Source organism: Montipora capricornis, chromosome 8 (assembly GCF_036669925.1).
Source record: "Montipora capricornis isolate CH-2021 chromosome 8, ASM3666992v2, whole genome shotgun sequence".
Taxonomy (NCBI): Eukaryota; Metazoa; Cnidaria; class Anthozoa; order Scleractinia; family Acroporidae; genus Montipora; species Montipora capricornis.
The window spans coordinates 35271399-35284363 of NC_090890.1; the positions used below are offsets into that span (position 1 = coordinate 35271399).

Genomic DNA, 12965 nt, shown 5'->3' on the forward strand with positions numbered 1-12965 from the left:
AGCAATCGTTCAGATGTGGTAGTATTTTGGCGCTGTGCGAAGTAAGCAACTATCCACAAATGACTCAGCCGTTGCTGAGTTAGATGCAGTGGCGATCAGATGCGCCGAAATATGGTATTTGACCATTAAATACGATGACAGTTGACGATGTAGATCAGACATTGTGTAAACAGAAGGAAACTGTGCTGCTATATATGTGCCGAATGGCGGGAAAAACACGTTAAATCGGCTTTTGGATCTGCCTTATGCAGCAAATAAGGTTAGAACATTTCGAAATTATCATCTCTGTGTCTATTTTAACTTAATATGGGTCAAGTCATGTGGCGCATGCTAAAATATATGGGTAACCAGTCAATTGATATTTGACGACGGAAGGGCAAATATTTGCATTTTTAACGTACTTTGAAAAGCTCTCGCGTCGCTCACAATCATTTGCCCAAAGAAATTTTTACAGGAATCTGTAGACCATTCTTCTACGATTCAACCAGCAGAAGCTTAGTCCATTTGAAGGTTTCGCACATGATGAAAATTAAGTATATTTACGAAGTACTTTTAAGTGAATGAAATACATGTCTTCGAAATTTAATCATTTTCCACCCAAAGCGACAGCACAACATTCACTAAAATCGACCAAGCACACATTTAAACATTGCACAAAAATATTTGAGAGTTCTAAAGACGGACGAATAATGTCGTTTTGCATGCGAGACTCTCAAAGTTGTTTAATAAAATGGTGCGTGACATGGCGATTTTAACGGAATTTGGTAATTTGCATATTTCTCTCAAATAAAAGGATATTTTGCCGAAAAAACTGTCCAGTAGTTATTGTCATGCCCTAGCCTATCTACCATGAAAATATGAGCCAAATCGAATTTTCGACCCTTGCCACGAAATTAATAATTTGTCTGATTTTTACAGGCAGCCACTCTTAAGGACGTTCGCGCTAATTGTTTGTGCGCAACGTAACTGCACAGGTAACGCGACTGTAATATGTCACGCATTACTTCGAGCATTAGTGAAGTTGAGGTCTGAAAACCTTTGCAGAAACCGTGGACGATAAGTCTTGCACAGCGTTGGATAAGAGAAGATCGTGATCAGTCAAAATAGGCCTTATCACGGTTTTGACCGCCATTTTGACGGGTAGGCAAAGCGTAAAGAATTTGTAGTGTTTATATGGGGATCCGATGTCAAATAATTTTCGTTAAACGCTAGTTCTCAAAAAAATTATGAATCGCGAACTGAAGGTACAGGGTAAAGGATTATACAGACCAATTTTTAGGGACTAGCCTTCGTTAAAAGCTGCGTGGTAGCGTTTTCGATTTTTCCATACATTTGTCTCAAATTGTTACTGAAAATTCGCGGGAAAAATTACAGACAAATATATAGAAAAATTGACAACGCTGCCGGCCAACTTCTTTAAAAGGTTAGTGCCTAAAATTTGGTCTGTATAATCTTTTGCTCTGTACCTTCAGTTCTCAATTCATAAATTTTTCAGAACTAGCGTTTAACGAAAATTATTTGACATCGGATCCCCATATAAACACTACAAATTCTTTACGCTTTGCCTACCCGTCAAAATGGCGGTCAAAACCGTGATAAGGCCTATTGATTAAAAATATTTAGGAAAGTCAAGTAGACTACTGCACGACTGATGTTCGCGTTGTTTTTATCAGTCGTGCACTAGTCTACTTGACTTTCATAAATATCACAGGAAAAAATAACAGATTCCCATTTTTGGCTATTTTAGGGTATTTAAAGAATACCAACAAAAATCCCAAATTTGGAAGGGTGAGACAAGTCCCAATCAGGGAACTCGGTTGGGAATTCCCTGTTTGGGACTTGTCTCACTTTGCCAAATTTGGGATTTTTATTGGTATTCTTCAAAATACCCTAAAATATCCAAAAATGGGAATATGTTATTTTTTCCTGTGATATATATTGTTCAAGCATTAGTTAAAATAACATGGCGACAAAAACGCCGGGAAAAAAATTCCAGGCCGGCAAAAGAATGGCACATTTATTTCCGAATCATCATGAAACGTTAAAGAGAAGTGAGCGGAAGGATGGAAAAGCTCTTTAAATGGTAGCTGCTGATCAAGTAGTGGCTGAAAGTTTGGAAAACTCGAGGACGAACTGTTGCGTAAATTTAATGGGGCTGTTTCTTTTTTGAATGTTTTTATTACCCTACGAACTTAAGTTCAAAATGAATGTATGTTTTTGAAGTTCTTTTCCTTTACTTTCGTGAAAATAGAGCAGTATTTTCGTCCTCGTCGGCTTGAATAGTGCGGACCTGCGTGGAAAAAACGAGCGATTAAATTTCACAAAAATCACACTCCAGAAGACGAGCATGACGGCAATGGAGAAATATTATGCAAAACACTAACCAAATGAAGATGACGACTGCTTAAAACTTCCTTGCTGTGCTCGAGAAAGCTTTGTTTTGAGGTAAAAACCTTTCATCCCTTCAACGATCGATCCTCTCTTGGGTTCCAGTCCTTCCCCGACATGTCACGTAAAAACGTGACAAACGAAGTTTTCCAAGAGCTTCGTAAAATCACATCGATTTTACTCCCTTCGATCATCGGTGACCCCTATTTTTTTAATCATGAATCACTTACTCTACTTACTATCTACAAAATATGATAAAATGAAAAAAATCTCACCATAAGAAGTTATCTTTTTTTAAAATTTTCTTTCCTCGTGCCATCGAATTCCGGTAGTGGTTGCAGCGGGTAGAGGTTACGAAAACGCTCGTCCAGGATGAACTCTACTGTTTACGACATCCCTAGCGGCATGAAATTATCTTAAAATCCCACCCCTAAAAACCTATGCACGGAAATCTTCACTCTAAGAGTTTAATTTTTAGGATTTTCGATGGATGAGCAGATGAGGCTACCTTTCGTTATGACAGATTTATCGAAATTAAGGCATTTTTCCACTGCCATTTTCTCCGAAACAAAGTCGGTGACCCCCAATTTTTTATATATTTTTGGAGTAAGTACTTTATGACCTAACTCTAGGCGAGAAATGAAGAAAATATCACCGTAGGAAGATTTTGGCGCGAACGTCCTTAAGTTTCAGTTGAAAGTCCTTGAACTTTCCTATTCCTGTAAATATATGCATGTATCTTGTGGCTATCTCACTGTAATCTGCCACAACATTCAACGGGCCTTGCAATTTTAGGACTCCAAGCTCAATGGCTGATTCTCTTCCTAGTAGTGGTTCTTTTTGCCCTTTGGTAACGGTAAATTCAGCTGAAACACATTTTTTGCCTACTGTCAGATTTGCTATAAACTGCGTTCCTATGACTTCAAGAGGTGTAACTGCACCATAAGCAAGCAGCTTCTTTGTACCCTTTCGTGACACGCAATATGTTGCTTCTTCAATAGCTCCCACAATGCTGTACTAATGACATTTGCACTTGCTCCAGAATCAATGATCATTTTTACTGGGATACGCCCAATGTATACTGTGATCTTCCCTCCAATGACTGCAAAGACATACTCGTCTTCTTCCTCCTGACAATCTTGAGCCTGCATGTACCGAACCCGGGATCTACTCGAAGCTTTTGTAAATTTGGTTTTGCTTAAATTTGCAAACTGCCCCGGCTGAGAACATTTGGAGCACGTTTTTTCCTGGCCGGAGACTGCGGTGGATCTTTGGCAAAATGACCACGCCTACCACAATGATAACACTCGCCCCCCCCCCCCCCCCCCCCCCCCCTTGCAGCGCATTATCTCGACCATTCCGTCCGGGCATTCTATTATTGACTCGATTTACTGATCCCCTTGGTAGACTCACACTCTAGGTCGACCTTTTGACTGCCTCATAATTTCGGGTAATTTCTTGTGAGTATTGAAGTGTGAGTGTCTGGCCGTTTTCCAGACGTTTCCGCCGTAACATTGGAACGACACTTTGACATAATTTGAACCTGGATCTAAGCTTCCATTTGATCTCCACAATCGAACTGCTGTGCTTTCCGCCGAGGTCGTACTGCAAACTGGTCAATTGCTTCGTCTTCCCCTTGCACCATTTCTCTGAATAAATGTGGCTCGTGTGGAGTGTTCACTTGTGTGATCATGCAACAAAGTGTAGAGTTAAAACATGATCGTTATTCTGATACTCCTTTGCACTCCCTATATCAGGCAGACTGAACATTAAAAATATCTTGTACATCTGGTCCAACGCAATGAAGAAGCAATGCTCGCCTCTGCACTTTGTTGTCGGGAATTATAATCAAACCTTGCCCCCACCCCCCCCCCCCTCCCCGCGTACAATTGAAACTACGAAGCCATTGCTTGCAATTGCACTCAGTGCCCACACTACTCGGATCACTATTGACATAATAGTGGCCGAATTCCTCCAATATCCAATTCTCTCAAATTCATTTTCTGTCACAAACGTTATTTACAACGTAAAAAGCATCCTCGTCGCGAGTTGTAGAATTCAGTGGACATATTGAATATCGAATATCCGCACGTTCTGCTATTTACTGTTCTAATTTACCCTTCCGGTCAACTATCCGTAATATTTCACATCATGTAAGTCACACGAAATATCCCACAGATCTGGGCACTGTATTAACGATCTTAAAATACTGTAGCAAGAAAGCATTGACACTCGTTGATTGTTACTAATATAGTAACAACTTCTCACTGCTAACGTTTGAATTCATACAGGGCTTTAGCTCCTGGATATACGATGTCTCTTTCCTTTTACAACGATAATATGTTTTTTCCGATGCAATAACAAAATTGTCCCATTTGATGTTGCGTCCAGTTGTTGTGATGTGGTCCGCGATAGCTGAATGGTGATCTTTACTTGTTAGAGCCTTCAGTTTGTTTGTCATGTAATCGTAGGTCATGTAACGTAGAAATCGTGACAGTCCCAGAATCTTGCTTTCATATTACTTTTGACATTTGAGAGCGATTCAAGTGCAACCTCGTTCCCAGGGTCTGGAGGCAGAGAAGAGAGCCCCTGGGAACGAGGTTGATTCAAGTGATCTTTGTAAGGAAAAAAAGGATTTTATCTTAAGCTGTGATGGCCGAAGAATTAGAGTTGTAGGCTTCTGACTTTTTTCATGACTTCATTTCCTCTTTTTAGGACTCATGACCCTAGCAAGTAATACGTCATCATTGCATAAATTATTATGTCTGAAGCAAAACACAGTTGTATAAAAATTAATAGCTTTTAGCAATTTTACGTTCACTTATTAACTGCAAAACAAAATTCAAGTGTCATAAGAAAATGTTGGTTTGTATTAAAAAAGCTAATACCAAACGGAGTTGATGCGTAAAAAATCGTATTTCATATTCTTGGTTTCGGTTCGAAAAGTAACCATTACCTTCGGTAGCCGGAAATATGTTTGCTCTCAAATGAAATGAATAATATTCATGTTGGACATCTTAAACCGTTAAAATCCGATAGCGACACGCTCGAAACAACTACGTCGTTCTGGTTGAAACATCTAAGTGTTTTTTTTTATGAAAGTTAACTGAAAAGGAGTCACCTATAAAGCTGTTATTCACACAGTCACTCGTTATCCCTCCAAAACGAGCATAAATTGTCCCAAGATCAATGTGCAGAGCATCGACGTATCCAAAGTGACACGTAATTCTAACCTGCTCGTGTTTATGAATAATTTATAGTTCCAATTGAGGTTCCTTAGTTTTTTTCGTTTGTGTGCCCTTTTTTGATGAGGGCTTGGGTGCAAATTTTGAAGGCTTTCCTGGCTGAAAATATGATCAAGGAAAGAATTGAAGGTGCATAAATCGAATCCGTCTTTATTAATAAGTGGGAAACGTTCGTTTTAACTTAAGGTTCATTTTGCAACCAGGTTGAGTATAGCTTATTAAAACGTTACGATTCAAAGACCCAAAAATTCATTGTTTATCACGAAATCTCTATCTATTACCTTCGCTAGAATTATGCAAGAGGTAAACGTTGAACAACGACAAAGAACATGAGGAATTGAAGAGATATCTGAAGTCGGCGATGAGGATAATATCAGTGGAAGTTGTCTCGTATCTCGTAGGTTTGCGAGGTGTAATTCAGTCAGGTCACTGTCAGGTTCGTGTTTATGTTTACATTTTTTTCTAATTGTTACGGGAGTGCAGGGTTGGTGCTTTGATGAGAGAATTCGTACTCCACCACTGTGACCCGGGTTCTATTCTCAGACTCACATGTGGGCTTAGTTTGTCCACTGATGTTTTAATGCGGGTGTTTCGGCTTTTCCCTTTCGATAAACCATCGGTTGAAGCAGTCTGCTTTGCAATTAGTTTCTCACAATAAAATTAAAAGGGCTTTTTTTCCTCTGTCGTTTAGCTGTATACAATTTTCTTTTTATGCAAGGGCCAGCTGTAGAATTTTGTATGGCTTCCCCCTGCCAACTTTTCCTGCTAACTACCGTAAAAAAAATTAAGATCATGAAGAAAATAATTCATGCGTTCCAATGGTTCACTGTTCAATTCTCCGCATTTAAATGACAAAGATACAACTCAATGCTTTACACAGACTAACTTTTGCGAGTAAATATTTTTCCGAACTTTTGACTGACGGATAATGGGTTGTTAATTCCCTTTACCTTCTGCCTTAAAATTAAATTTCCAAATCGCGACAAAGTAAATACATATACGCACGTGGCAACATTACAATTGGCCCAATTGCCAATTGAAAAACATACTTGCTCATTTTAATGTCACTGATTTACTTAATTCATCAGTGAAGGAAAATAATCCGTGCAAAAAACCTGTAAAATCAACAGGCGAGCAATGAAACTGAAGCAATTGACCGGCCACAAAACAAATTGCAACCGTAGAGACAAGATCACGCTCATAATTGGAAAAAGCTGCAAAGTGAAAACCCAGATCAATATAAGGGATTTCTACTAATCGAATCAAAGGGCTTGATCCTAGCATTACAGAGAGTATAAAACTATGCATATACTGGTATAATTCGTTTTCGGAAGATCGAGTCATAGTTATCGACTCAGATTATCGCGGTAGGAAGGTTTATCAATACACCATAAAATTAACAAATCCACTCTGCTGCCACATTTCATTTCTATGAACGGCAAATCCTTGAGTGTCTTCTCAAATCTCGGAAACTTTAACTTGCGAGGATTTCTTATTGTAAATCATCTCAATTTCAAATTTTCGACGGAAATACTGGCATTTTGAAAATCGCAATGACGTTATTGTAAGCATACTAGCGTACTTAATGCAAACTTTGAATCACCTCCTGCCTCTCCAAAAACAAGTGTGGCTCTTTTTATGATATTTTTGAGGCTGTAACTAGCACAGTTTTCGATAGTCGGAGTTCAAGAGAATAAACAAAATTAATGTTTGAGGGGAAAGAGATTTGTGCTGATAAAATACAACCGGAACTTTATTTTACTTTAAAAATAGTTAATTTTGTCCTCTCTCTCAACAAAACAAATCGAGAAGACAATAAAAAGTAGTGCGCGGTAAAAAATGCGAAATTTTCCACGACAAAGGAAGTACTTTCTCAAAAAGTAAACAAGAATCGTCGAAGCAAAAAGTCGGTAGAAAATAAAAATATATCCATCTCATTCATTAATTAAAATAGACGTTCTGATTTGAAAAAATGATTTTGTTCCGAAAAAGTCTTCAAATGGGATGAGAAGATTTAACTTGATTCCTTCTTTGCGTCCTGAACAATAATGGTAATAATCGGTTCATTGTAGAAACTGAGCACAAGTCACTTATGCAAAATGGGGAGACTGTGGATCAAATCAAAGCGGATCATATGAACTCAGTATTATTTTTAAGTGGAAGAACAACCTCGTGCGATCATGAGTAGACGACTGGAACTTGAAACTCAACGCACACAAAAATCGCACTCAAGACATACGTATACTGGGGGAATGTGAGCGCTCTGTCTATATTTAATAATTACATCATCAGTTGCTCTGAATCCGAATTGATAGTAAAATGGAAAGGAAAGTGTTTATAGCTTTGACTTTACTTCATTTTTACCACTTGTATTCTATATGTTGTCTATCGGAAAAGGGACCAACATAAAAAACATGATGTGAGAAAAACGTTCTAGATCTGCTGATCAGTTATCATTAATGCATTCACAAAACAGCGCAAAACAAGAAAAGCGTTCGAGTTGTGCCATCATGAGCAAATTTCAAGAGCAAAGATTTCAATATTCAAGTTTATCCCAAGTTCAGTTTTCCCATAAGAATTACTAAAAAAACTGCGACGAAAAAGCCGGGCCATGGAAGGGGTGAGTGTTCCTCCAATGGCTCGGTCACTGAACATTTTGTGTGCAAGTCTTCATCTCCCTTTGGCAACTCGTGAATGCCCTACATTCAATTACAGAAAAACTAGTTGTGGTGGGAGTTTCACTGTTTATTAATTTCCCTGATTTTCAACTGCTAAACAACCCGTATCTGAGTCGTAGATTTTTCATATCATTATCAGCATCCTCAGGCTTTTCTTTCCTGCGTCTCGCTAAAAATTTTCGACTGATCTGTTCTCAAACCGTGCTCTCAACCATTACAGTATCGTCAAATGTTCACGAAATGTCAGAAATGCAATTAGAACTAGTGTCACCGATTTTTCCAGAGCGCTTCAGTTATACCAAAGATATTAAATTAAACAATTAAATGAGATACATTTCCTCTTAACTCGTATTAAAGTAGTGTTAAAGCAAAATAAGAAAAGAACGTGTACCTCGTTTGGCACTTGAAGAACAAACAATTCCAACGGTACCTTAAGATGACCGTGAATATATGAAAATTTCTTATTTCAAAACTTATACAGCGACACAAATCCGGCATTGTCGAATACTCTTTAAACAGTCCAACCTTATCGACTAGTCGGTTTTTTGTTAAAAGCAAACTTAATTAAACATAATAATAAAACGTTCTCTGGTTAAAATTCGACTGCCAGGACCTACAGTCTTCAATGGGTGAAAGCGAAATGAAAGGTGATACAAATTAAATTCGGAAAAAAAATGTGTGAAGATTACAAAGCGACCATGAAATTTACAAATTTGAAAAGAATGTAGCACTGTCCAGGTCGGAGGACACGGATTAGACTGTCCAAAAACAAGAGTAAGAGAAACAGATAGACGGTGAGTGATCACAAGTTCTCAGTAGCACTAGTTAATGACCGCTAATTTGGTATCTCGTTTACTTAACTGCCTCGACTCGTTTGGCAACTGACGAGGTAAAGCGGCCAATATGGGAAGTTAGTTATTAGATGCCACCTTTTTTGATCGGATATGGTCATTAAATTTATTGATTTCTCTGTAACATTTCAACCTCTTTCGGAGCAATGAAAGTGAAGGCATACGAATCTAGTGCGAGCACTTCAAGGCTGTACTTATAAATTCGGTATGTGCATTCAACAAGACGCTGAGATATAAATATTCGTTCAGTAGCGGCCAAACTGTCGAGAAATTTCGTTGCCAAAAACATTGGAGATTCCTACCTGAAATGTTTTCTAAACGATTCGCAGGAGGGAAAATACAGTCCTTTCTGACATATCAGTCACTTATTGAAGACGTTTGTCAGTGATTTGCCAATTTAGCTCTCGGTAAGAGAAACTTAGTACGTTTCACGGTAGGTTTATTTTTGCAATTTTTCGCACTAAAAGTTCAGCTAACAAATTCAAGATAGGAAATTAATTGTTGGACGGGAAGAGGACACTATCAATTTCTGAGAGCTAAAATAATCAAGTTGCCATTGGTTAAATCAAACAAAGGTTACCCGTGTATACCAGTTTCCCCACTTTTACCCATATAGTATGCGACTATGCCTCAATCGATGAGAATACATGAAGAATACATATCTCAGTCGTACTAACCGAATTCGAGGTCTATATTGTTAGTAACGGACCGAGATTTTTTCCGCTGATATGAGCTAGGGCCATGAATCAACGGGGAAAAGCAAGTAGTCGTAACTTTATTGCAGTTAGTGAGTAAAGTGAGATAAATGATTACAGGAAGGGGAATATTCTTTAGCTATTATGCAAACAAAAGAAACAGGAATGAAATTTAACATTTTGTTTGACAGCTGAAACAATTCCGTTGATGGTAACGGATAACTATTAATATTCTATCAACTAATGATTTAGCGGACTTGAAAAAGTGACAAGATAAGTCAACAGAAGAGATTATAAAATTCGTTCTCCAACAAACGTTGTTATCAACTCCTGACTTTGGAATTGTTACGCAGGAACTTGAACAAACACAAAGCGAGTTTCCTTTGCGAATTCAGGTATGGTCTTCTCCCCCATTTTCTCATTCCACGGCGGTAAAAGTAATAAGGTTTTTAGCGTCTTTTTCTCGGCTGGGAGAAAGACGAAGCTAAACAACATTTCTGTAGATATTGTTCTGGCAGATTAATTTAGATGAAAACATTGGTCAAACAAGTTCATCTAATGTACGCCAGTATTTTTCTCTTTTTATGTAAAAAAAATTGATCGCATTGTCTCTGAAGTAAGAGATTATACCAGTAGCTCGGTTAATTAAAAAAAGCGCAAATTTCTGGAATTATAAATGGCGGAGATAACTAACTAAGGGAAAAAATCCAGATGCAACTATTCCTTGTTTTGATAGACAACCGATTATTTTTTGCCGTAATGTTTAGCGAAACAAAAAGCGGAGTTGATTAACACTGCGCGATGGGGTGTGGAAATATCTAAATGAAAAGCAAAAGCTTTGCATTTAATTTTAACTTATTAAGGTCCTCACCTATATTTCATGGAAAAAAGTTACCAATTTTTGTTACTTTATTGTGTTCGTTACAGATCCCAGCGAAACGAAATGGTTCATTTTCGAAGTAATTCAACCCCGGCCTTGGTGTTTTCACTTGTGTTTGCGATCCTGAGTTACTTTGCTGCAGCGAACAACAAGAGCAGCCAACTACCCAACAATGCGGTGAGCAAAAAGTAAACCGCTGGTTCAGTATACCAAACTAAATAACTTGTTTTCTCAATTCTTCCTTTTTTTTCCTTTTAAACGAACAGCCTGCTTCCCTTTTCTATGGAGGCATTCCTGGAATGCATGGAAAGCCTGGGTCACCTGGGTTACCAGGCCGTGACGGAAGAGATGGTCGTGAAGGGGCCAAAGGAGACCAAGGACAACCCGGTAAGGCTGGACCCCAGGGACCTCGTGGGGTAGTGGGTCCTGATGGTGCGGATGGAAAGGATGGCGCAAAGGGAGAACGCGGTGTCCAGGGCCCTCCCGGCCAAAAAGGAGAGCGAGGAGAGAGTGGTGCAAGTGGAGCTCCAGGTGTGATGGCTTTTAAGAACTGGAAGGAGTGCGCCTGGAAAAACATTAACGATGGCAAAGATCATGGCCTGATTAAGGTGAGCAACAGATTATCTTTTTGGCAACAGAGAAGACATGTTTATATCGATGGTAAACAGTCGCTGAAGAAAGCGAAACACATAAGCACGTCATTTCCTGGAAGAGGTCATTTCTCGTGAAGTAAACAGATAAATTAATCTGCTTAATAGATATTAATTTCTTCTATTAAATAAAAAAAATGGAAAGATTTAAGAGCTGAATATTTACTACAGAAAAAAAAAGGAAAATAATTCGAGGTAAAATCTTTGATTCATTTTGCCTGAAATTTAGAAGGATATGCTTTTCCTAAAACTTACACTTCAAGATTCATTTAGTGATCCCTTATTTTATCTTTTCTGGATTTTTTTTCTTATTGATTTGCACAATTATTTTTTTTTACAATTACTGCAAAATTCTTGCGCGCTCATTAGCTAATTTTTATTGTGAATAAGACAGACACATAAATTTATAATTTATGCGACATTGACGAGATATTGCATGAAATTGAAGTTTCCGCATTTTTGTCTCGTGTTCTTCTCGTGTTTTCACTTAATTTTGACCCCTCTGCCTTTTTGTTATTGTAAAAAACAAATTGATGTCAGTTTTTCATACGTCTGTCCTTTTATTGACAATGAATTTCGTCATAACATTGTCAACTGAGTAGTCTGCGGATCGACTCGGCTAACGCCTCGTGGATAAACAGCTACTTTGACAATGTTATGATCAATAACAGGACAGACGCATGAAAAACTGACATCAATTTGTTAAAGTACAACTGATAGTCATAATCGAATGGTAATTAAAAATAATAGTATAGTGATTTATACCGACTTCTGGGAGCTGAAATTATCTCTACTTTTATGGCCGCTCATACATTTAATATTAGACGATTTTTATTACACAGGATTGCGTGTTCACCAAGAACTTCTCTGATACAGCTCTTCATGTGGCCTGGACTGGTGGTTTTCGAGTTTCAGGCTGCACGAATTGCTGTAAACGCTGGTACTTCACTTTCAACGGTGCTGAATGCTCGGCTCCCCTCCCTGTTGATGGTATTGTGTACTTAGGCGGGGTAAAATCTCAAGATCCTTTTCGCGTCCGCCATATTGAAGGGCACTGTAACAACATTCACAAGGGAAAGGTGCGAGTGGGATTCTGGGTCGGCAATTGTCTTGGATTTGGAAATGCTGATGCGTACACAGGATATATTTCAGTGTCCCGGATCTTTGTCGAGGAAGTTCCTAAACCGCAAGCTTAGATAACAAAATCTAATCTTCAGTCCGGAAAAAGCTCTTTTAAGAGACATAATCTTTTAAATGTACAATTACGTATACATAATTTGGATAATGACGACTTTTGTTTATTGGGGCTTCTTTTGATTGTAATAAACATTTTGCTGATTGGAAATAAAAGTTTCAACGCGACCAATACCTGCCTCTCAGTACAATGCTTATTACCTTGTCAGTCCTCTATATGTTTTTCTACATTCTTTTTCACAATGTGTTGTCAGGAGAGAATGGCACTTTTCCCACTCTTCAAAGTCAAACTTTTCGAATTCGTCAGCAAACGTGATACGTACCACAGCGGTCATTTTTTCAGATCATGCAGAACAGCAAAGCCACCAAGTCTGTTATTTCACA

At 38.3% G+C, this 12965-nt stretch overlaps 1 protein-coding gene across 4 annotated transcripts in view; it reads left to right on the top strand.

Moving 5' to 3' along the window:
• Positions 1-12753, top strand: part of LOC138014531 (collagen triple helix repeat-containing protein 1-like) — a 12780-nt gene extending 27 nt beyond the window's left edge. Inside the window, exons 1-5 of one of the 4 annotated variants that reach the window (XM_068861623.1) lie at positions 1-259; positions 5924-6069; positions 10785-10914; positions 11004-11345; positions 12230-12753. The exon at positions 1-259 is cut by the window's left edge and continues 27 nt beyond it. In XM_068861623.1, coding sequence (XP_068717724.1) covers positions 10801-10914; positions 11004-11345; positions 12230-12583 — 810 coding nt within the window. In that variant the 5' untranslated portion in view covers positions 1-259; positions 5924-6069; positions 10785-10800 and the 3' untranslated portion in view covers positions 12584-12753. Of the gene's footprint in view, positions 260-5675; positions 5763-5923; positions 6070-10158; positions 10253-10784; positions 10915-11003; positions 11346-12229 lie in introns of those variants that run through there. The other 3 variants (XM_068861624.1, XM_068861621.1, XM_068861622.1) reach the window with 3 other exon arrangements.
• Positions 12754-12965: the final 212 nt, after the last annotated feature.